Source organism: Aegilops tauschii, chromosome 3, assembly GCF_002575655.3.
Source record: "Aegilops tauschii subsp. strangulata cultivar AL8/78 chromosome 3, Aet v6.0, whole genome shotgun sequence".
NCBI classification, from domain to species: domain Eukaryota; kingdom Viridiplantae; phylum Streptophyta; class Magnoliopsida; order Poales; family Poaceae; genus Aegilops; species Aegilops tauschii.
The window spans coordinates 444,872,750-444,898,630 of NC_053037.3; the positions used below are offsets into that span (position 1 = coordinate 444,872,750).

The following is a 25,881-nucleotide window of genomic DNA, read 5'->3' on the forward strand; positions in this document are numbered from 1 at the left end:
ATCATCACTTCCTCATAGTTCGTAGGTTCGTCATGGTCAAGTAACATGACCTCCAGAACAGGATTACCGTACCACTCTGGTGCGGATCTCATTCTGGTTGACCTACGAGGTTCGATAGTAACTTGATCCGAAGCTTCATGATCATCATCATTAACTTCCTCACTAATTGGTGTAAGCATCACTGGAACTGATTTCAGTGATGAACTACTTTCCAATTTGGGAGAAGGTACAGTTACCTCATCAAGTTCTACTTTCCTCCCACTCACTTCTTTCGAGAGAAACTCCTTCTCTAGAAAGGATCCATTCTTAGCAACGAATTTGCCTTCGGATCTGTGATAGAAGATATATCCAATAGTCACCTTTGGGTATCCTATGAAGACGCATTTCTTCGATTTGGGTTCAAGCTTATCATGTTGAAACTTTTTCAGATAAGCATCGCAACCCCAAACTTTAAGAAACGACAACTTTGGTTGCCAAACCACAGTTCATATGGTGTCGTCTCAAACGGATTTAGATGGTGCCCCTTTTTACGTGAATGCAGTTGTCTCTAATGCATAACCCCAAAACTATAGTGGTAAATCGGTAAGAAACATCATAGATTGCACTATATCCAATAAAGTATGGTTATGATGTTCGGACACACCATTATGCTGTGGTGTTCCAGGTGGCACGAATTTGTGAAACTATTCCACATTGTTTTAATTGAAGACCAAACTCGTAACTCAAATATTTGTCTCCGCGATCAGATCATAGAAACCTTATTTTCTTGTCACGATGATTTTCCACTTCACTCTGAAATTCTTTGAACCTTTCAAATGTTTCAGACTTATGTTTCATCAAGTAGATATACCCATATCTGCTCAAATCATCTGTGAAGGTCAAAAAATAACGATACCCGCCGCGAGCCTCAACACTCATCGGATCGCATACATCAGTATGTATTATTTCCAATAAGTCAGTTGCTCGTTCCATTGTTCCGGAGAATGGAGTCTTAGTCATCTTGCCCATAAGGCATGGTTCACAAGCATCAAGTGATTCATAATCAAATGATTTCAAAACCCATCAGCATGGAGTTTCTTCATGCGCTTTACACCAATATGACCTAAACGGCAGTGCCACAAATAAGTTGCACTATCATTATTAACTTTGCATCTTTTGGCTTCAATATTATGAATATGTGTATCACTACGATCGAGATCCAACGAACCATTTTCATTGGGTGTGTAACCATATAAGGTTTTATTCATGTAAACAGAACAACAATTATTCTCTAACTTAAATGAATAACCTTATTGCAATAAACATGATCAAATCATATTCAAGCTCAACGCAAACACCAAATAACACTTATTTAGGTTCAACACTAATCCCGAAAGTATAGGGAGTGTGCGATGATGATCATATCAATCTTGGAACCACTTCCAATACACATCGTCACTTCATCCTTAACTAGTTTCTGTTCATTATGCAACTCCCGTTTCGAGTTACTACTCTTTAGCAACTGAGCCAGTATCAAATACCGAGGGGTTGCTATAAACACTAGTAAGTACACATCAATAACATGTATATCCAATATACCTTTGTTCACTTTGCCATCCTTCTTATCCACCAAATACTTGGGGTAGTTCCGCTTCCAGTGACCAGTCCCTTTGCAGTAGAAGCACTTAGTCTCAGGCTTAGGACCAGACTTAGGCTTCTTCACTTGAGCAACAACTTGCTTGCCGTTCTTCTTGAAGTCCCCCTTCTTCCCTTTGCCCTTTTCTTGAAACTAGTGGTCTCGTCAACCATCAACACTTGATGTTTTTCTTGATTTCTACCTTCGTCGATTTCAGCATCACGAAGAGCTCGGGAATTACTTTCGTCATCCCTTGCATACTATAGTTCATCACGAAGTTCTACTAACTTGGTGATGGTGACTAGAGAATTCTGTCAATCACTATTTTATCTGGAAGATTAACTCCCACTTGATTCAAGCGATTGTAGTACCCAGACAATCTGAGCACATGCTCACTGCTTGAGCTATTCTCCTCCATCTTTTAGCTATAGAACTTGTTGGAGACTTCATATCTCTCAACTCGGGTATTTGCTTGAACTATTAACTTCAACTCCTAGAACATCTCATATGGTCCATGACGTTCAAAACGTCTTTGAAGTCCCGATTCTAAGCCGTTAAGCATGGTGCACTAAACTATCAAGTAGTCATCATATTGAGCTAGCCAAACGTTCATAACGTCTGCATCTGCTCCTACAATAGGTCTGTCACCTAGCGGTGCATCAAGGACATAATTCTTCTCTGCAGCAATGAGGATAATCCTCAGATCACGGATCCAATCCGCATCTTTACTACTAACATCTTTCAACATAATTTTTCTCTAGGAACACATCAAAAATAAACACAGGGAAGCAACAACGCGAGCTATTGATCTACAACATAATTTGCAAAATACTATCAGGACTAAGTTCATGATAAATTTAAGTTCAATTAATCATATTACTTAAGAACTCCCACTTAGATAGACATCCCTCTAATCCTCTAAGTGATCACGTGATCCATATCAACTAAACCATGTCCGATCATCACGTGAGATGGAGTAGTTTCAACAGTGAACATCACTATGTTGATCATATCTACTATATGATTCACGCTCGACCTTTCGGTCTCCGTGTTCCGAGGCCATATCTGTTATATGCTAGGCTCGTCAAGCTTAACCTGAGTATTCCGCGTGTGCAACTGTTTTGCACCCGTTGTATTTGAACGTAGAGCCTATCACACCCGATCATCACGTGGTGTCTCAGCACGAAGAACTTTCGCAACGGTGCATACTCAGGGAGAACACTTATACTTTGAAAATTTAGTGAGGGATCATCTTATAATGCTACCGTCAATCAAAGCAAGATAAGATGCATAAAAGATAAACATCACATGCAATCAATATAAGTGATATGATATGGCTATCATCATCTTGTGCTTGTGATCTCCATCTCCGAAGCACCGTCATGATCACCATCGTCACCGGCGCGACACCTTGATCTCCATCGTAGCATCGTTGTCGTCTCACCAATCTTATGCTTCTACGACTATCGCTACCGCTTAGTGATAAAGTAAAGCATTACAGGGCGATTGCATTGCATACAATAAAGCGACAACCATATGGCTCCTGCCAGTTGCCGATAACTCGGTTACAAAACATGATCATCTCATACAATAAAATTTAGCATCATGTCTTGACCATATCACATCACAACATGCCCTGCAAAAACAAGTTAGACGTCCTCTACTTTGCTGTTGCAAGTTTTACGTGGCTGCTACTGGGCTTAGTAAGAACCGTTCTTACCTACGCATCAAAACCACAACGATAGTTTGTCAAGTTGGTGCTGTTTTAACCTTCGCAAGGACCGGGCGTAGCCACACTCGGTTCAACTAAAGTTGGAAAAACTGACACCCGCGAGCCACCTCTGTGCAAAGCACGTCGGAAGAACCAGTCTCGCGTAAGCGTACGCGTAATGTCGGTTCGGGCCGCTTCATCCAACAATACCGCCGAACCAAAGTATGACATGCTGGTAAGCAGTATGACTTATATCGCCCACAACTCACTTGTGTTCTACTCGTGCATATAACATCAACGCATAAAACCAGGCTCTGATACCACTGTTGGGGAACGTAGTAATTTCAAAAATTTCCTACGCACACGCAAGATCATGATGATGCATAGCAACGAGAGGGGAGAGTGTGTCCACGTACCCTCATAGACCGAAAGCAGAAGCGTTAGCACAACGCCGTTGATGTAGTCATACGTCTTCACAATCCGACCGATCAAGTACCGAACGCACGGCACCTCCGAGTTCATCACACGTTCAACTCGATGACGTCCCTCGAACTCCGATCCAGCCGAGCTTTGAGGGAGAGTTCCGTCAGCACGACGGCGTGGTGACGATGATGATGTTCTACCGACGCAGGGCTTCGCCTAAGCACTGCTACGATATTATCGAGGTGGATTATGGTGGAGGGGGCACCGCACACGGCTAAGAGATCCAAGGGATCAATTGGTTGTGTCTATGGGGTGCCCCCTGCCCCCGTATATAAAGGAGCAAGGGGGAGGCGGCCGGCCAAGGAGGAGGGCGCGCCAAGGGCCGGGAGTAGGACTCCTCCTTTCCTTGTTGGAGTAGGAGAGAAGGAAAGAGGGGGAGAGGGAGAATGAAAAGGGGCTGCACCCCTTGTCCAATTCAGACCAGAGGGGGGTTGCGCGCCTCCTTCCTTTTGGCCTCTCTTCTCTATTCCCGTATGGCCCAAGAAGGCCCAATACTTCTCCCCGGCGAATTCCCATAACTCTCCGTTACTCCAATAAATACCCGAATCACTCGGAACCTTTCCGAAGTCCGAATATAGTCGTCCAATATATCGATCTTTACGTCTCGGCCATTTCGAGACTCCTCGTCATGTCCCCGATCTCATCCGGGACTCCGAACTACCTTCGATACATCAAAACACATAAACTCATAATATAACCGTCATCGAACTTTAAGCGTGCGGACCCTACGGGTTCGAGAACTATGTAGACATGACCGAGACACGTCTCCGGTCAATAACCAATAGCGGAACCTGGATGCTCATATTGGCTTCCACATATTCTACGAAGATCTTTATTGGTTAGACCGCATAACAACATACGTTGTTCCCTTTGTCATCGGTATGTTACTTGCCCGAGATTCGATCGTCGGTATCTCAATACCTAGTTCAATCTCGTTACCGGCAAGTCTCTTTACTCGTTCCGTAATACATCATCCCGCAACTAGCTCATTAGTTGCAATGCTTGCAAGGCTTATAGTGATGTGCATTATCGAGTGGGCCCAGAGATACCTCTCCGACAATCGGAGTGACAAATCCTAATCTCGAAATACGCCAACCCAACAAGTACCTTCGGAGACACCTGTAGAGCACCTTTGTAATCACCCAGTTACGTTGTGACGTTTGGTAGCACACAAAGTGTTCCTCCAGTAAACGGGAGTTGCATAATCTCATAGTCATAGGAACATGTATAAGTCGTGAAGAAAGCAATAGCAACATACTAAACGATCGAGTGCTAAGCTAACGGAATGGGTCAAGTCAATCACATCATTCTTCTAATGATGTGATCCCGTTAATCAAATGACAACTCATGTCTATGGCTAGGAAACATAACCATCTTTGATCAACGAGCTAGTCAAGTAGAGGCATAGTAGTGACACTCTGTTTGTTTATGTATTCACACAAGTATTATGTTTCCGGTTAATACAATTCTAGCATGAATAATAAACATTTATCATGATATAAGGAAATAAATAATAACTTTATTATTGTCTCTAGGGCATATTTCCTTCACTCCTCGCATGACAGCGGAGGAGGAGGCCCGGCTCGTGCAGCGTGTCATGGATGACTCCATGTACACCCACGACGAGCGCCAATGGGACGGCTTGGAGGAGGCGATGGCACTCTCTGCCGCCGGCGACGTCGCCTTCCCCGAGCTGCAAATGGTGGCCGTCAAGGAGGAGGAGAGGAGGGAGGAGGCGATGGAGGAGGAGCCGGTGGCCTCGTTCCACCTGGGCCTGGTGGGCCAGGGGTGGGGCTGGTCGTGCACTGCACAAGAGATGGCCGACGCCGTGGGGTGCGTGAACTGGCGCCCCACGCCGCCGCGGTCACCGGAGCGGGAGGCGTCGCCACGGGAGGAGGTCATGCAGGCACCTCCCGCCGCCCAGCCCGCCCCCGTCTACCACGCACTGCCGGCCCACCTCTGGACGCCGCCGGCCTACGTGGACCTCGTCAGCGACGACGACGACGCCGGCGGCCACTGAAGACGGCAACGGCGACGGCATCGACGGGCACGGGCAGGAGCGCGCAGGCGGCGGCCCTTTTTATTTTCCTTTTTATGTTTATTATTAATTATGTCAAATTCGACGTGAAAACTGGGCCGTTTTGTGGCCGTGACCCCCTAACTAAGTTTTAAGTTTATTAAACTGCATTTATTTACTTTTTTAAGTCATTTTATTTACGTTTTGCTATATTTTTAAATCATGTCCAACGCGGACGTGATTTGGGGTGCGGTCGCGCGGGGGCGTACACACGACCCAACGGACAGAGGCGGACACGGGCGAACCCATTGGCGCCCCAAAGGGACAAAATCCGGCCAAAACGGACGTTCGTTTGGGGTCGCGCGGTGGAGATGGCCTAAGGGCTTGGCTTGAGGTCCTGAGCTGGAGCTACATGGTCTTTTCAAATTGCTCCTTTATAGCACGATTCCAGGAAATAAAAAGTACAAATAGGAGTGAGTTTCCAGAACATTTATGTAATGTTTTTGTTGTAATTGTTTTAAATATTTATACAAGGTAGATTACTGTTGGACTTAAATTTGAACTGAGTGTAGAGAGCGTAGATGAAATTCCTATGTTCACCATTTCGTATGGATCGAACACCCAATCCTACAAAATTCCTATGTTTCCACAATCTCATGTTTTGCGCATAAAATCCTATTAAGTTTTAGACATACAATCCTATTATGTTCCTGTGTTTCTATCCCTACTTTTCGGAATCCTACAAATCAAAGAAGCCTTTATTCTTGTCCATTGTTTGTCCATCCATCAGCCCAAAGCAGGTGTGCACTCCGTTCATGGGAGATATTAGTGTCCCTCAAAAGACTTTTAGTATAATTTTTTAGATGATTAGAATCCCTGGCAACTTCTCCTATTCAACAATTTGATTTGATTTGTAGGATTGAGTTAAAATTTGCGAAGGATTCATTTGTACTACAATCAGTAGGACATTTAGCATCAACTCCAAAAAAAATCCCTTTGATTTCCTATGATGCAATCACACAAATCTTGTACTCCCTCCGTAAACTAATATAAGAATGTTTAGTTTATAGAGGGAGTAGGATTTTTTTCTTTCCGAAATGGTAGTATTCCTACATTTATTAAGAAAATCTTGTAGGATTTTCATGGGCATGACATTGCAAATCCTACATATTTCCTATTCATGTACTCCCTCTGTAAATAATATAAGAGCGTTTAGATTACTAAAGTAGTGATCTAAACGCTAGTTTACAGAGGGAGTATTTCGAATGAATGGAAGAAGCCATTACCGTTCGAGTCTTACGTCAGTCGAACTTCAAAGCAGATTCTGTTTAAAACAAAAACTGGAACAGTTCAACCCATTATCAGTGCTGCAGACCCGCATAGCGAGACACCAGCGCCGATCGAGCGGTTGAGTGTTAATCTATTGCTACGGACGCAAATACCTGACAAGGTCCAAATTGGTCAGAACCGCTCGATGAAGCATTCCTTCCAGAAAGACAAGCAAATCCGGCCAGCAAAATCATCGTATTACAAACAAACCCGACAATTCATGCAAAATAAGTTAAAGAGGATGGAAGTAATATGACCGATAAAGACAGAAATACAATGGCACGCAGCAGATGAGTGAACGGGTATAAACGGAAGATCCGAGTATAGAAGGGAGAAATGATAAAGCATCACCAGCCATCAGCATCAGGCAAGCGAGCAGATAACCGCTTCGCTGTTTATGCAAATAGAGAAGTTGCGTGACACGGAGGAAAGGAAGACATAATACCACTTCAGATCAAAGAGATAGTAGGCCATCACTCGCATGTCAAAGTGCATTCTGACTGGGCATCAACAATCCAGTTCCATACTCCACAACGATGCTATCTATGTCAGTCCTATCACCAAATGGCTCCCAGCCTCCCATGTTCTCAGGCACCATGTTTTTCTTTCTTTCTATTTGGAGAAAATTCACCACTGATATGTGCCTCACTATCTTGTGCTGATCCATAGATAGATAGAAGAAACAAAAGGTAGCACAATGGTCATGCACGACGCTCCTACCACCATCATGATGGAGAATTAATCTTACAAACCACTCTCCAATCCACACAACTTTATGGATAGGATTTTGAAGCTCGCATACTACACCACTTTATGGATAGGATTTTGAAGTTTGCATATGGTCAGCAAGTTCAGTTATCTTAACAATATGAATCAAACATGAAGAATGAGGGAACCAAAATAAACCATTATTGTTGGTTTCATGAAAAGCCCGGTTCCAATTAAGCGTAGTTACAACTTCCTGGTACCCTCTTTACATAAAACCATCTTCACTCATCCCTAGATAGCTGGTTTTTGCCCTATGATTTGTCCCACCCTCTTTACATAAAACCATCTTCACTCATCCCTAGATAGCTGGTTTTTGCCCTATGATTTGTCCCTGGTACCCTCTTTACATAAAACCATCTTCACTCATCCCTAGATAGCTGGTTTTTGCCCTATGATTTGTCCATTGTCACGCCATTCAGTCAGCCCTAGTGTAATGAAAATGACCAGGCTCTAATGACACATACAAATCTTGCAAAATTATACTAGAATTTTGAATACCATGTAACCAAGTTAATTTCTGCAAGCTAAGGCAAGAAGACATCATATTGATATTTCTTCATTAGTTTCAACAGACCAAAACAAATCCTAGAAACAGCATATATCTAGACATAAAATCGATTCAATTCAATCAAGTAAGCAACAAACTGGCAACATGGCATATTTTACTAGCACGGTACAAGAGAGCGTGCATTCATTTCAACAAGCTTTGCTTCCTAGCACGGTGATAAAAAAACATAACAAGGATGACTTCTAATGGTTGCAACTTGCTACAAGTATACCAAATTAAAAAGAATAAGATCACTGGTAAAGAAACAATGTTATTACAAAACAGGAACATACTGATTTTCACAACTACTTCAGAAACATATTCCAACACAATTGAGTATAGAAGCTGAAAGGAATGCATCAGTAATGGTTTACCATGCACTCTTCCTCAAATTTTACCCATCTCTTTCTCTAACAACAAAGCTAATTGTGCACATTTATTAGATATTTCTCTGCCTAAATTATAGAAGTGCATAACAGGACCAGTCCTGTAACATGAAAATAATAGTGCAGTTTATCTCCCAAACTCCCACAAAAAACTGGTCATCTCCACTCCAACCATGCTTAAGAAATCAAAATTGCATCTGCACGATTGCTTTTCTAAGTGTCACGACAGTCATCATCAATTCTACTACCTCTGTCCCACAATATAAGAACGTTTTTTACACTAGTGTAGTGCCAAAATCGTTCTTATATTATGGGACGGAGGGAGTACATGGTTGCTTTTCTAAGTGTCACGACAGGGGAAGAATAAGAGCATCAACAATCATGAACTCCTCAAACTGGTAAAGAGAATAATAACTCGATATCACAATGCTAACCTCCACTCTTACCACTAAATCACTAACCATGAGCCAAGAATGATAGGTAGTATAACAAACACAGTAAAGAAGAACAGGATTTTGCAGCAGAATGAGAACTTCCTTTATGTTGCATACCACAGATCAGTCCATACTGCGCATTATTGTTAATTACAGATTACAACAGGCAAGCACAATAAACTAGAAACAAGAAAACTAAATAAAATCCTGGCAACGCCATGCTCTTCTTTAGAACAAGATCCAACAGCACAGCTAGTATTTGGAAGGAGCAGGCGAGTGAGCAGCTTACGAATCTCACAGGTTCTCCATCTGGATATTGCTCTTGAGCGGCACGTACTCGCCAAGGTAACCGCCGAGGTGCTCGTACAGCGCGGTCCTGTCGATCTCCTGGTTGTGGTAGGCCTTGCAGGCGTAATAGAAGACGCTCTGCGCGAGCAGCCCCAAGAGATTGACACAGACGAGAACAGAGACGAGCAGAGCGCCGACGCCTATCCGGCCGGCCAAGCTCATGTCGAGGCTCCCCTCCTCGCCCCGCGCCTTGACGACAGCCGAACGGAACATCCCCGTGATGAGCCCGCAGATGGCGAAGTAGGAGAAAACGAGGACCGCGGCGGTGCGAGTGCGGCCCTGGAGGAGCTGCCTGCTCTTGGACATGGCGGCGAGGCCGCAGAGGGGCTCGAGCACGGAGATGACGCTGGCGAGGTGCCAGAGCGCGGAGATGTAGACGTGGATGGCGAGGAAGAGGAAGGCGACGGCGAGGAGGGCGAGGAGGAAGGAGAGGGGGGGCGGGGTGGAGGCGGTCATGGGCGGGTCGAAGAGGAGGATGAGGAGGACGACGGTGACGACGAAGCCGACGTGGTAGGCGAGCATGAGGAGCGAGACCCAGAGGAAGGTGCGGAGGAGGCGGGGCAGGATGGGCGGCAGCGCGGAGAGCGAGGAGGCGATGGAGGCCGGCTTGGCGGCGTAGAGGGAGGCGACGGTGAAGACGGCGGCGGCGGTGGAGAGGAGCGAGAAGGTGAAGAGGAAGATGAGGTAGAGGAACTGGTAGGCGAAGAGCGCCACCCACTGCGCGGAGGTGGCGGTGTAGTCGGAGGTCCGGATGCGGCGGAGGATGGGGTGGGTGAAGAGGGAGTGCGCCAGCACGGCGAAGGAGAGCGGGAAGACGAGGCAGGCGGTGAGCAGCGCGAAGGTGCGCGGCGCGGCGCGCGGGATCGCGGCGGAGACCCGCACCAGGTCCGCCGCGCCCAGCGCCGCGAGATCGCGCGTCGCCAGCTCCATGGGCGGTGGAGGTGGAGGGGGATCCGGCGATTGATTTGGTTCGGGCCCGCCGGAGCTGCGGTGTGGTGGGGAAGGCGCGGTCGGTGGGGTGGGGGCGTCGGGCTCAACTCAATCAAATCGGGGAAGGGATAGGTGGAAACTTGGCAGGGTGTTTGGGTGGATGGATGGACCCCGTGTCGAGCGTGTTGTGTACGCGCGTGGCGCCAGGCGACGAGGGCAGGCGGTCCGGGATGGATGAAGATCCGCGAGGCGCACGGGAGGCGGCATGGCTTGGGCTCATGTGGTAATCACCCGCGCTGCGCGACGGACCACGAGTGAGGGCCGCGGCAAAAAAAAAAATGTGAGGGTCGCGGGTGACTTCGACGCCAAGTATCACCAAACGGGAACCACGTGGGGGCGCTCTAGCGATTTTCTATGACCCCTACCTGAAAAAATGTCAAAATAAATTGAAGAAATATTACTCAAAAAGATTCCCTAAGGTCCCTCCTAGTATTTATATTTAGAGAAAGGTGGGTGTCGGAGTAAATGGCACGGGTAGCCATACCGACTACCCCTGGCTCTTCGGAAAATTTATCAGGCCTTTGGGCCTTCAAGCACTCCAAGCATTTGTGCCGCCTTCTCTGGCCGGCTACCACTAAAGCCGACTCCCGGAAGGCGACCCAGCCTCACCGACTCCTCCCCAGGACGACTACGGGGTGGCCGACTCCAAGAAGCCGACCAGGAAGGACGCCGACTCCTAGGAGCCGGCCAAGATCACAACCGCCCCTCCATAACGGCGACGTGACGGGGTGTGGCCACAGTGCGGCCCATGACCCCCGAAGCCCGAGGCGGGCATGGCTACAGGAGGCCGTACGGGAGGGACGTCTCCCGTGCGGCTCGGCACTGTAGCCACGCTAGCCTCGACGTCATCCACGACCCACTCCTGTACGGCCCAAGGACTGCGGGCCCCTTCAGCCAGAGAGAGGCGTGAAGGCGGCCCGGCTTTTCCTAGTCGGCCAAGAGTATAGCCGGCCTCCAGAAGCCGACTACTCCCTTCCTCGAAGCAGGAGCCCCATTAAGGAGACAAGACGAGGTGAGGCTACAGTGATAGCCCCCGAGGCGGCCCACTGTAGCCACGCTCACCTCGTCTAAGCCCTCATCATCAGAGGCGCGGCTACAGTAAGCAGCCGCCGACAAAACCCTAGGCGGTGGGACCGGCCTGTCGACCAAGTAGCCGGCAGCCGGCGGGACCCACCAGCCGGCGGGACCCAGCAGCCGGCGGAGAAGCCGGCGAGCGTAGACACTGACGGCTGGGACCAGTTCCCAGTCGGATTACCATTGTACCCCCGGGGGTAGGCAAATATAAACCCCCCGGAGCACCCATGCAAAGGGTTGGCTTCTAGGTTAACACCCACGCATAGCACACACACCATAGATAGAGAGAAGCAAGAGCTAGCCTTGTTCTTCTTCTCCCTTGATCTCAACAGCTCTAGGAGCGATTGTAGCTACCCTTTATCGATCTAGTGATCATGCGGAGACCCCGCAGAGCAGGACTAGGGGTGTTATCTCCTCGGAGAGCCCCGAACCTGGGTAAGATTCGCCGGCGTGCATGTCTTCGCCTCATCCCGTTTCCGGGCACCGGCGACGTTTTATTGGCTCCCACAATGATAAGCCATCCCTGGCATATGTCGCACCAACCACCCGACATTTGGCGCCCACCGTGGGGCCAGGTGCACCGTCGTCCGGAGACCTGTTCTGGACGGGAACCCTCTTCCTCCCCCGCGAGCGCAGCCAGCCTGCTGCGCCCGATGGCGTTTGCCTCGACGCGCTGCAAGGCGTCGACGACGCCTGCGCAGCGAGCCGCCTCGCCGATCTGCTCGGCGAGACTCGCATCTCCGACGAGCCTGCGTCCGACGCAGGCACCGACTACCCCGAGAGCCGCCTCGTCAGCCTCCTCGACCAACTTCACGTCTCCAGCGAGCCTGCTGCGGACATGGAGTCGGTCGGCTCCACCGACCCGATGCTCGTCGACTCCGACACCGCGTCGCTCGACGCCTACCCCTCCGACGTGGTGGTCTTCGACGACCCCCTCCCTCGAGCTGACAGCGGCAGCAGCGCTGTCACCGAAGTGCTGGTCATCAGCCACGTCTCCAACTCGGGCGAGAACGCCCGCGACGCTCAGCAAGCGGCGATGCACGACCTGTCCGTCCCCACCACGGCCGACGCCGACGCCGAGACCCTGGAAGCACGCCGCCTTGCCCTCATCGCGGAGGGCAAGAAGATAGCCTCGATGAGACGCCTCACCGAGGCCCACCAGCGCGAAGTCGACCGCGTCGCCTTCGGGACGCCGCCGCCTAGCGGCCCGAGCCGAGCCGGCTTCGTCCAGAAGCGCGGCGCAACCGTTGCCAGCATGCTGGGCGCAGATCGCCCCGTCTACGCCACCCCGCTCGAGAATCTGCGAGCCGCTCAGGCGGCTGCAGAGGAGCTCAATGGGCTGGGAGCCGACGAGCTCCCCTACATGATAAGACGGATCCAGCAGCTGATCGACGCGGCTGCAGAACGGCACGAAGCCGGCGCCCGAGCTGATAGCCATCCCCGCGCCGGGAGCACGCCGCGACGTCCCGCTCGCCAACTGCGAGCGGCGCGCGCCAGAAGAAAGACAAGGAGCCGGCTGCCAGCCGCAACCGGACTCGCATTATCATCGAGCGCGACGCGGATGGCCGCCCTCGAGCTGTAGAGCACCAGGGAAACCTGCCTCCTCCCCCGCCTCGAAGAGAAAGACGCCTCACTCCACCGCCTGTCACCCATCCGACTCTTGGCGACCGACTCGGCCGCCGAGAAGGAGTCGGCGAAAACGACGCCCGCCACAGGATCGACCGCCTTGCTCGATCCTTGGCGCTAGAAGAAGAAGACGATGTCAGCCCGCCATGCTTTGGCCCCCACATCCGCGACGAGCCCTTCCCCAAAGGGTTCTCGCTTCCCAGAGACACACCCAAGTACAACGGCTCGGTGAAGCCGGAAGATTGGCTCATCGACTACTCCACAGCCGTCAGCATCGCCAACGGCAATCGGCGCGTCGCCGTGAAGTACGTCCCCCTGATGTTGCAGGGCACGGCGCGCACATGGCTCAACAGCCTCAAGCCCCACAGCATCAACAGTTGGCTGGACTTCACCGAAGTTTTCGTCCGCAACTTCACCAGCACCTACAAGCGGCCTCCCAAGCCTCGCCAGCTCTCCCTCTGCGTCCAGGGGCCCAACGAGTCGACCCGCGACTACCTCACGCGATGGGCCGAGCTCCGCAACTCCTGCGAGGGAGTGCACGAGGTCCCGGCCATCGAGTATTTCACTGCCGGGTGCCGAGAGGGCACCCTCCTCAAGCACCGACTCCTCTGCGACGAGCCGGCTACCCTCGATGAGTTGCTGATCACCGCCGACAAGTATGCCACTGCCGACTCCTCCATGAAGACCGAGCTCCGAGTGGACGCCTCGGGGAAGGTAATTGCTCCGGCTCCCAAGACGCCGGCTGGCGACCCTAACCGGCGCCCCTACCAGAACGACCACAAGCGCAAGGGCCCCATGCCGACTTCCTCCAGTCGGCAGGTGGCCACCATTGAAGACGAGCAGCCCGAAGAGCGGCCCGCTCCCAAGAAGAAGGGTGGACGGCCGCCTTGGCAGCCGTCTTTCTCCTACGAACAAGCACTTGATGCTCCCTGCAAATTCCACAGCGGCGCGAAGCCGTCCAACCATACGACACGGAAATGCCACTGGCTCACCCGCATCACCAAGGGCGAAGGGATGGTGCCGCCTCCGCCTCCCGGCCCGCCGCCTCCAGCTCCCCAGCAGCCGGCGGCCCGGCCGGCAGTCGGCGCCATCCAAGACGAGTTCCCCGAAGCGCACGACGCCTACGTCGTCTTCACAAGTCAAGTCGACGACAAGCGCAGCCGACGCCGGCAGCACCAAGAAGTAAACGCAGTCGCCTCTAGCACCGCCGAGATCATGCACTGGTCGGAAAAGCCCATCAGCTGGAGCCAGGCTGACCACCCAGAGGTGATGCCTTCGCCTGGCTCCTATGCTATGGTCTTGGACGTCACCCTTGCGACGGAGAGGCGAGCTGCACAATTTTCCCGCGTCCTGATAGACGGCGGAAGCAGTATCAACATACTGTACCGCGATACCATGGACAAGCTGAACATCAAAGCGAAGCAGCTCATGCCAAGCCGCACCGTCTTCCATGGTATCGTACCCGGCCTATCTTGCTCTCCAATCGGCAAGATCAAGATGGATGTTCTCTTCGGAGACAAAGATCACTTTCGCCGGGAAGCAATATGGTTCGAGGTGGTGGATTTGGAGAGCCCCTATCATGCACTGCTTGGCCGACCTGCGTTGGCCAAGTTCATGGCCGTGCCCCACTACGCCTACCTGAAGATGAAGATGCCGAGTTCGAAGGGGATCATCACGGTAGCCGGCGACTACAAGAAGTCCATCGAGTGTGCCATGGCCAGCAGCCGGCTGGCCGAGTCCCTCGTGGTGGCCGAAGAGAAGAAGATGTTGGATCGGGTTGTGGCCATGGCCGGCAAGCAGCCGGCCTTGTCCCCCAACCCCAAGGACTGTGATGCGCAGGGCTCCTTCCAGCCTGCCAAAGAGACGAAGAAGATACCTCTAGACCCAGAGCACCCGGAGAGGTTCGCCGTGATTGGGGCGAACTTGGACAGTAAATAGGAAGGCGAGCTCGTCGACTTCCTCCGTGAGAATCGAGACATCTTTGCATGGTCCCCAAAGGACATGCCGGGTGTCCCGAAGGATTTCGCCGAGCACAAATTACATGTCCGAGTTGATGCGAAGCCGGTCAAGCAACCCCTCCGCCGACTATCAGAAGAGAAGCGAAGAATCGTGGGAGAAGAGATAGCCCGGCTCCTTGCAGCCGGCTTCATCATGGAAGTGTTCTTCCCAGAATGGCTTGCCAACCCAGTTCTGGTTTTGAAGAAGAATAACAAGTGGCGCATGTGTATAGACTACACAAGTTTGAACAAGGCCTGCCCAAAGGATCCGTTTGCTTTGCCACGGATTGACCAAGTGATAGACTCCACAGCCGGATGCGAGCTGTTAAGTTTTTTGGATGCATACTCAGGGTATCGTCAGATCAAGTTGGACCCGGCTGACCGCCTGAAGACTGCCTTCATCACACCCTTTGGAGCTTTCTGCTACCTGACAATGACATTCGGCTTGAGAAACGCCGGTGCCACTTTTCAGCATTGCATGCAGAAATGTCTCTTGAAACAACTCGGCAGAAATGCCCACGTCTACGTAGACGACATTGTGGTGAAGACAGAGAAGCGCGGTACCTTGCTGGAAGACCTGAAGGAAACATTTGCCAACTTGCGCCAATTCCAGATCAAGCTTAACCCCGAGAAGTGCATGTTCGGAGTGCCAGCCGGCCAGCTGCTAGGCTTCCTGGTCTCCGAACGCGGCATTGAGTGCAACCCTGTCAAGATCAAGGCCATTGAGAGGATGGAGATTCCCACCAAGCTGCGAGATGTGCAGAAATTCACTGGCTGCTTAGCCTCCCTGAACCGTTTTATCAGCCGACTAGGAGAGAAGGCTCTCCCCCTGTACCGACTCATGAAGAAGTCCACTCACTTTGAGTGGAATGATCAAGCCGACCAAGCCTTCCATGAGTTGAAGAAAATGTTGACCACTCCGCCTGTCCTGGCCGCGCCGACTGAGAAGGAGCCCATGCTCCTCTACATCGCCGCGACAAGCCGAGTCGTCAGCACTGTTGTTGTGGTCCAGCGCCCGGAGGAAGGCCGAGCCCAGCTGGTCCAGAGGCCGGTCTACTATCTCAGCGAAGTACTGTTCAGCTCAAAGCAAAACTACCCGCACTACCAGAAGATGTGCTATGGGGTGTACTTCGCTGCCAAGAAATTGAAGCCCTACTTCCAAGAGCACCCCATCACGATCGTGTGCACTGCCCCGCTCGCCGAGATCATAGGCAGCCGGGATGCATCCGGCCGGGTGGCCAAATGGGCCATTGCCTTGGCGCCCTACACGATTTTCTATCAACCCCGCACCGCCATCAAGTCGCAAGCATTGGCCGACTTCCTCGTCGACTGGGCCGAGACCCAGTACTTACCGCCGGCTCCTGACTCTACCCATTGGCGGATGCACTTTGACGGGTCCAAGATGCGCACCGGCTTGGGAGCCGGCATTGTCCTCACCTCTCCCAAAGGCGACAAGCTCAAGTACACGCTGCAGATCCACTTCGCCGCCTCCAACAACGTGGCCGAGTACGAGGCGCTCGTACATGGGCTCCGGCTAGCCAAAGAACTCGGCATACGCCGGATCCTGTGCTACGGCGACTCAGACTTGGTGGTCCAGCAATCATCTGGCGACTGGGACGCCAAGGACGCGAACATGGCGAGCTACCGTTTCCTCGTCCAGCAGATGAGCGGATGCTTCGAAGGGTGCGAGTTCCTTCACGTGCCAAGGGCCGACAACGACCAAGCAGATGCCCTAGCACGGATCGGCTCCACCCGACAAGCCATACCGACTGGCGTCTCCCTCCAGCGCCTCCTCAAGCCGTCCATCAAGCCGTCTCCAGAGTCGGATTCCACCTTCATACCGCCTGCGCCAGAAACAGCCGGATCCGGCTCAAGAAATCCCGCAGGCGGCACGGGGACTTCGACGACTGCCCCGGGGACTGACGTAGTCGCACCCGGCCCAGGGACTTCAGAACCCGGCCCGGGGACTGCAGCAGTCGGCCCGGGGACTGCAACGACACAAGAAGCGGTGGTCGACTCCAATGCAACACCCAACCCACCCACCCGAGTCATGGTGGCCACATTAACAGCGGAAGAAGTCACAGCTCCCTCATGGGCCCAGCCTATCCTCAAGTTCCTAGTCAGCAGAGAGCTGCCGGCTGATGAGATCACAACAAGACTAGTGCAACGACGAGCCGCAACATACACAATAATCAACAGGGAGCTCGTGAAGCGCAGCGTCACTGGAGTCTTCCAGCGTTGTGTCGAGCCAGAAAAAGGAGTGGCAATCCTCAAAGACATCCACCAAGGCGAATGCGGCCATCACGCCGCCTCAAGATCCCTCGTGGCCAAGGCTTTCCGCCATGGGTTCTTCTGGCCGACTGCCTTGGAGGATGCTAAAGAAATAGTCAAGAGCTGCAGAGGATGTCAAGTCTTCAGTTCCAAACAACACCTGCCGGCTTCTGCCCTCAAGACCATTCCCCTCACCTGGCCTTTTGCCGTCTGGGGACTGGACATGGTGGGCCCTTTCAAGACAGCCCGCGGTGGCTTGACACATCTACTCGTTGCGGTGGACAAGTTCACAAAGTGGATTGAAGCCAAGCCAATTAAGAAGCTGAACGGGCCGACTGCCGTGACATTCATCACCGACATCACTACTCGGTACGGCGTGCCGCACAGCATCATCACCGACAACGGCACGAACTTCGCCAAAGGCGCACTGGCACGTTTCTGCGCGATGCAGGGCATCCGACTGGACTTAGCGTCCGTTGCCCACCCACAGTCAAACGGCCAGGTCGAGCGAGCAAATGGACTTATCCTCTCCGGCATCAAGCCCCGACTGGTTGTACCACTGGAGCGATCGGCCGGCTGCTGGCTCGAAGAGCTGTCGGCTGTCCTCTGGAGTCTGCGCACTACACCCAACAAGTCAACCGGCTTCATTCCATTCTTCCTTGTGTACGGTGCCGAGGCTGTCATCCCAACAGACATCGAGTTCGACTCGCCTCGGATCACCATGTACACGGAGGAAGAAGCCAAAGAAGCAAGAGAAGACGGCGTCGACCTACTGGAAGAAGGCCGGCTGTTAGCCCTCAGCCGGTCCGCCATCTACCAGCAAGGCCTGCGCCGCTACTACAACCGCAAAGTCAAGCCAAGATCCTTTCAAGAGGGCGACCTTGTGCTCCGGCTGATCCAGCGAACAGCCGGCCAGCACAAGCTCTCGGCCCCTTGGGAAGGCCCCTTCGTCGTCAGCAAGGCACTCGGCAACGACTCCTACTACTTGATCGACGTGCAAAAGCCAAGAGCACGCAAGAGAGATGACTCCGGTAAGGAGTCGGAGCGACCATGGAACGCAAACCTCCTAAGACGATTTTACAGCTGAAAAGCAGTATGTATCACGTTCCCCTTTTTTGTATTAAGTACAAACCAACAGGCCCCCCGACCAGTACTCGGGGACTGCCTTTTTGTTTATCTATGAATGACGAGTATCATATCCATGAATGTATTATTACATTTTGAATTCTTGTATGGCACCGGGTCCGACTAGTCGGCCCTGGGACTGGCCGCCTTGAGCTATATTCAAAGTTCTTCCCGAAGTCAGCAAAGTAGTGCGCCGGCTCCCAAGTCCTCTCTTGTTGAAAGTCGCAGCTCAAAGAACTGACTGTCCGACTAGCAAGAGAGAAGACGGAAAGGACGCCCACACGAAAAACGGCTAAGGAACAACTAACCTATATAGCAAAGAGACGGCCTCCAAATATGCCTGCCGGCTGTCAAAGCAGCCGGCTGGCCGGCTTCCTAAAAAAACTTAGCTTAAGTCCGGCAGAGCTAAAAGTACTTCCCCCTCCCCAATCGGCCAGGCACCCCCCGGCCACAGATTGCAGAGCAACTGTTTGACTGGGGAGGCGGCAACCAAGGGAGGGCGGCAAAGGAAAAAAGCAGAAGGACAAAAAGCGAAAGTACAAGGAAAGACCGATTGCATAACTTATATACATAAAGCCGCCCACAGGCCGGCAACAGACTTGAGTTTGAATACACCCAGTGGGTGGAATTGTGCAGACTTAACCAAACATTGTTCAAAAGTAACAAGACAGGAAAACAAAAGAAAGAAGACTGAGGCGCGACAGGAAGGCCGAGCTGGTCGGTGAAGGCGGCCTCGCCGGCTGAAGGAGTGGCCGCCTAGCTGGTCCCGGCTTGACCACCTCCCGCGGCAGGAGACGCACTCGCACGCGACGTAGTGCTGGAGGCGCGGTCAGGCTGGCCAGCTACTCCGCCGGCCGGCTCGGCGTCTTCACCCTCCTCCTCCTCCTCTTCGCCCTCGTCGCTGGAGTCGATCTCCTCCGCCGAGTCCTCGCCGTACGCCGGGTCCAGCCCGAACCAATCTTCCGGCTGGGCGACTCCATTTTCGTCCACCTCGGGGGCGAAGACGTTGGTGTCGGTGTAGTCGGCGATCGCTGAAGCCCGCCGAATGATAGCCGGCCGCGCCGGCTCCAGCTCCGTGTCGGCTTGCTGCCGCCAGGTAGCCAGCTGGTCCAGGTTCAGGCCGGGATACCAGGCCTTGACGAACTCCAGCGCCCGCCTGGCGCCGGAGCGAGCTGCTGACGCCTTCCAAGCCTCGAAGCGGCCGACTGCCACCTCCAGCCAGTCGGCGGTCCGACTGGGGGTGCGAGGGACCACTTGGCCGGGCCAGAGGGCGACCAAGACCTGCGATCCCGCGCGCTGAAGCCGGCAGAGCAGCCTGTGAGCCGGCTGGATGCGAGCCTGGATCGCCAGGAGCTGTTCTTCCAGCGAGCGGCCGGCGGTTGGCGAGATCTCAAAGCCGGCTTGCCTCTTCGCCTGGCGATGGGCTTCGATGGCCTGGTTGGCGGCAGTTGAGTAGCCAGGGAAGTACTCTGCGTGAAGGAGAAAAGAAAAGAAAAACACCGAAATCAGAAAAACAAGCCAAAGTGGTAGATGGCAAGAAAGGACAAAGGGGTAGACGACTTACCGTCAACTAGATCCTCAATCTGGCCATAGCCGGAGACCAGAGTCTGCCTGGCCTCTGCCCAGCCGGCCGCCTCCGTCTCGAACTCGGCCTCGAGGGTGGCTTCGCGATCCTGCGCAGCCTTCAGCGCCGCCTTGTGGCCTTCCTCCTGGTCGGCCAGCCTCTTGACCAGGCGGTCGCGCTCCTGCACCAAGGCGGCGAGCTCCGCGTCCTTGGCACGAAGAGCAGTCTGGGACTCCCCCAGCTGTGCCCTCAGACCGGCGTTGGCCGCTGCAGAGATAGAAGAAGAAGAAGAAGAACAATGAGAAATCATCAAGGAAGATCCGAGCCGACTGCTCAGCAGTCGGCCCGAATCTCGGGGACTACACCCAGTGGGTGCGCTGACGCGCCCCCACATGAGATAAAGATCAAGTCACATACCTCGGCTCTCAGTAAGATCGGCGGTCTTCTGAGTCAGCTCCCGAGCCTGGGAGTTGAAGGCGGCCGCTCGGAGGTTGTGGTAGTCCTGCAAGACGGACAGAAGACCGAAGTGAGAACAAAAGCAGCAAAGACAAAATCTCCAAGAAGTTCCAAGCCGCCTGCTCAGCAGCCGACTCGGAACTCGGGGACTACACCCAGTGGGTGCGCTGACGCGCCCCCACGAGAGAAATCAAGATCAAGAAGAGAAATCAAGATCAAGAAAGAACAAGATAGGAATACTAACCCGGATGGCTGCCCACGTTGCGAGGAATTCGTCGGTGAACTGCCTCAGCGCCGCGGCTTGGCTTTGGAGCCGGGTCCGGACGTCTTGTGCAGCGACGTTCACCACGGCTGTTCCTCCGCCCGGCGTCCACCCCGAGGTAGCGCTGGCCGCCTCCGCGTCTCGGGCCGACGAGCTGGAGCCCACGGCCGGCTGTGGCTCCGACGCAGCCTTCTGCGGCTCCGATGCGGCCTTCCCTGCACGCCGGCTTGGCGGAACCCGGACCGCCACCTCAGCTCCCGCGGCCGGCTCGCCCTCCGCCGACTGTGCGGGCGCAGGCTCAGGCTGGCCGCCTTGGGCCGCCCTAGTCGGAGGAGTCGGCCCCGGCACCTCCCCCAAGATGATGACGTCGTCGCCGCTTCCTCCCAGCCCCGGCTGGGAACCGCTGGCTCCCCCTGGCGAGGGATCCACGTCCCCTGGCGCCATGGTGCGCAGGGGGGTGACCATCAAAGCGTCCCCTGCCGCCGCCTCGGCCTCGGCCTCTGCCTGGGCCTTGGCTGCGGCCTCGGCGAGCGCCTTCGCCGCCTCCTCCTCCCGAGCTGCCTGGGCGGCGGCTGCCCTCCGTGCCTCCGCCTCCCGCGCTTCCTGCTCCTCCCGCACCTCCCGCGCGTTCCTTTCCGTCGCCTCCAGGAGGGCGGCGCGGGGATCTACGCGGTGGGTGGTGCTCCCAGAGCCCCCTGGCGACTCGACGACGGAGCCGGCAGCCGCCCGCTCAAGTGACAGCGGAGCTCTGACCGTTGAAAAAGAAGACGAAGGTTCAAGAACCACCAAGAAAAGAAAGAAGGAGAGTACATAGAAAGAGAGAACTTACGCCGACACAGTCTGCGGCTGCTTCACCACTTTGCGGAAGCGAGCCGCCTTCGCGGCCGCCTCTTCCCGCCTGGTGGCTGCCGCCCCACCCCTGGGCTTCTTCGTCCGGCTGCCGAACATGCCCTGGGCGGCGCGACGTTTCTGGCCTCTACCCCGAGCAGGCTGCGCGCCGGAGGAGCCCGCGCCGCGTCCGGATGCCGGCTGGCGGTGCAGGACGGCTTCGGCTTCGTCCTCGTCCGGCCAGTCGTCGAAGGTAGCGGTGAACCCGGAGCCGCCTGCTTCGCCGCCGGCTTGGGCACCGGCCGGCTCGACGGCATCCTCCATATGGACCGCCCCTAGGTCGGGGTGCTCCTGGTCGTGTTCGGTCCGGTCGGGGACGAAGCGGCGCTCCACGTCTGTCCCGCCGGCCGGCCGAAGCAGAGGACTCTGTCAAAAGAGCAAGCCGACTGAGTTAGAGTCGGCCCAGAGGAACTCGGCGACAAAGCTGAGAGAGAGAGAAAAAAAGAGACGAGGGGAGCGTACCGTAGGCGGAGGATTGGCACGGCTATATGGCTCCTTGCCGAATTGCCAGTCTTCGGAAAGTTGGCAGTTGGCGAGGTAATTCACCATGTCGGCGGCGTCGTGCTGCGGCATCTCCTTGGTGCACATTCGGCTCGGATCGAGCTGGCCGCTCATCTGACAGATCAGATGAGGCCGGCTCTGGAGCGGAAGGACCCGACGCGTGACGAACGCGGCCAGGAGGTCGGGCCCCGTCAGGCCCTCCGACTGGACCATCACCCGCAGGCGGGCGATGGCGGCGTTTCCTCCATGCGACAGCGTCACGGCCCGGAAGGACCACTGGGGAAGCCTGCCCGCCGGTGGGCCGGCTACGTAGGCCGGCAAGTTGAGGTAGTCGCCCCGGGGAGCGATGCTCCGCACGTAGAAGTATGACTTCTGCCGCTTCTTCACCGATTGGATCAGTGTGATGATGGGGAAGGGGTTGTCGGCGCCTGATCTCCGCGACGCGATGAAGGCGCCGGTATGAGCCGGCACGCCCCGCACGCGCGTGCCCAGCTTCGACTGGAAGAACTCCCCCCAGAGCTCGAGGGTGGGGAGGACGCCAAGATAGCCCTCGCACAGGGTGACGAAGGCCGACAGCAGCACCACCGCGTTGGGGGTGAGGTGGTGCGGCTGGAGCTGATAGAATTCCAGCCAGGAGCGGAAGAAGGCGCTCACTGGCAGGCCGAAGCCGCGCAGGAAGTGCGAGCGGAAGACCACCCGCTCGCCCTCCCGCGGCGCCGGCCTGATTTCCTTCTCCGGTGCGAGGCGGACCTCCACTTTGTCCGCGCTGGGCAGACGCCGGGTGTCGCGGAGGAAGTCGATGTGGTCGTTATGGACGATGGAGCCGTCCCAATCCCCGCCAAGCTGCTCTACGTGGGGAGGCATAGCGGAAGCTAGCACGGCGGCGGAGGAGCGTGCGGAGGAAGAGCGCGGCGGCGAAGCGCTGTCGCGAGAACGAGCAAGGCAAGAAGACGGGGGAAGTAGGAGGAGCGTGCGAGGGCCTGCCGCCCTCCACCTCCCCCTACTTATAGCCTCACGCGGCCGAAGAGGCCGGACGTGGGGGGGAGACGTGGGATTAACTGCGCCCACTCCCCCCACGTCTCGCGTTTATTACGCATAAGTGCGAGCCGAAACTGCCGCACGGAACGTGCGGGCGATTTCGGGATACAAAGGATCCGCGCCTGGGCCGGGGCGCGGACGTGGCGGGCCCCCTCCCTGCGGCGACGTCCCGTCACGCGCGTGGGCTGGCAGGCTTTCCGGCCACGTGGCACGCCAACGGCCCGAGGCCGGCCCGCGGCCCGGTGCACGTGCTTGCGGGTTCCCGCCCCCCGGCTCCAGAAGAATTCGACTAAGGCGGCGCGCCTGACCAAGGCCGGCTCCCAGCTGCCGGCTTGTCACGATAGGAAGCTGATCGAGCTTCTTGAACCCCACTCCACCTCGAAGCCCAATCAGCTTCGGGGACTACTGTCGGAGTAAATGGCCACGGGTAGCCATACCGACTACCCCTGGCTCTTCGGAAAATTTATTAGGCCTTTGGGCCTTCAAGCACTCCAAGCATTTGGGCCGCCTTCCCTGGCCGGCTACCACTAAAGCCGACTCCCGGAAGGCGACCCAGCCTCACCGACTCCTCCCCAGGACGACTACGGGGTGGCCGAATCCAAGAAGCCGACCAGGAAGGACGCCGACCCCTAGGAGCCGGCCAAGATCACAACCGCCCCTCCATAACGGCGATGTGACGGGGTGTGGCCACAGTGCGGCCCATGACCCCCGAAGCCCGAGGCGGGCATGGCTACAGGAGGCCGTACGGGAGGGACGTCTCCCGTGCGGCTCGGCACTGTAGCCACGCTAGCCTCGACGTCATCCACGACCCACTCCTGTACGGCCCAAGGACTGCGGGCCCCTTCAGCCAGAGAGAGGCGTGAAGGCGGCCCGGCTTTTCCTAGTCGGCCAAGAGTATAGCCGGCCTCCAGAAGCCGGCTACTCCCTTCCTCGAAGCAGGAGCCCCATTAAGGAGACAAGACGAGGTGAGGCTACAGTGATAGCCCCCGAGGCGGCCCACTATAGCCACGCTCACCTCGTCTAAGCCCTCATCATCAGAGGCGCGGCTACAGTAAGCAGCCGCCGACAAAACCCTAGGCGGTGGGACCGGCCTGTCGACCAAGTAGCCGGCAGCCGGCGGGACCCACCAGCCGGCGGAGAAGCCGGCGAGCGTAGACACTGACGGCTGGGACCAGTTCCCAGTCGGATTACCATTGTACCCCCAGGGGGTAGGCCTATATAAACCCCCCGGAGCACCCATGCAAAGGGTTGGCTTCTAGGTTAACACCCACGCATAGCACACACACCATAGATAGAGAGAAGCAAGAGCTAGCCTTGTTCTTCTTCTCCCTTGATCTCAACAGCTCTAGGAGCGATTGTAGCTACCCTTTATCGATCTAGTGATCATGCGGAGACCCCGCAGAGCAGGACTAGGGGTGTTATCTCCTCGGAGAGCCCCGAACCTGGATAAGATTCGCCGGCGTGCATGTCTTCGCCTCATCCCGTTTCCGGGCACCGGCGACGTTTTATTGGCTCCCACAATGATAAGCCATCCCTTGGCATATGTCGCACCAACCACCCGACAGTGGGGTAAAGGGCATTGTTCAGATCCTCTTGAGCTTCAACTCCACAAAGTCTATGTGCGAAGCCTGAGCTTCATGAATCGGTGCCTTCCTACCCTAAGAGCCTTTTTGGGACTGCTTCACACTATAAAATTTAGCTCTGCACTAAAAGATACAAGCCAAACAGGCCAATCCCATAAAAATAATTACTACCTCCGTCCCATAATATAAGAACGTTTTTGACACTAAACGTTTTTTACACTAATATAGTGTCAAAAACGTTCTTATATTATGGGACGGAGGGAGTAGAATCTAGGGTACAACTCTCTGTTTTTTTGAAACTCTTCAAGAGTGCTCCAGAAACTCTAGAAACTGGAGTTGGAGGGAATTACCAACCACTGCCACCAGTAGGTGGGCACCCCTTAATTTTTTCGCATATCAGCTAATCAAAAGATCATTTCCATCAAATTTCTTATTCTTAAAGCTGGAAGCCAACATGATAAATTGCTCTTTGATGGAGTTGTAACTCCTGTATGAGACTGCTCCAAAGTAAATTTGGTGGAGTGTAGCTAATTTTGGTGGAGCGGAGCAGTCCCATACAGGCTCTGAAAAAGGGGAAAACGCATACCTTGACATCTCTCACGAATCTCTACACCCATCTCCCTTGGCAGTTCTCCCTCTCATAACCCTACCCTCATTCCGCGATGTCAGTCCCCGCCACCACGACCAGCTCCCCCCCCCCCCCGGTCGCCGGCCCGTGAGCCTCTCAGTCGGTAGATCGGGCCATCCCAGCCTCTTCCCCGCCGGATATTGTCCCTTCAGTGCAATGCCCTCGCTGACAGCCGGGAGCATCGAGCTCACCTAAAGGAGAAAGCCTACCCTGATGTGGCGAGGGCATTGACCTCCAAGC

General features: G+C 54.5%; 1 protein-coding gene across 1 annotated transcript; it reads right to left on the reverse strand.

The window, feature by feature from the left end:
• Positions 1 to 9,369: 9,369 nt before the first annotated feature.
• LOC109779816 (uncharacterized) lies at positions 9,370 to 10,865 on the reverse strand. Its single transcript, XM_020338436.4, has one exon. The coding sequence runs from the start codon at positions 10,566 to 10,568 to the stop codon at positions 9,585 to 9,587; it is 984 nt and encodes a 327-aa protein (XP_020194025.1). The 5' UTR covers positions 10,569 to 10,865; the 3' UTR covers positions 9,370 to 9,584.
• Between the last annotated feature and the right edge of the window lie 15,016 nt (positions 10,866 to 25,881).

Bases quoted from the DNA above. Each gene is read 5' to 3' on its own strand.
- LOC109779816 (XM_020338436.4), bottom strand. From the start codon at position 10,568: ATGGAGCTGGCGACGCGCGATCTCGCGGCGCTGGGCGCGGCGGACCTG.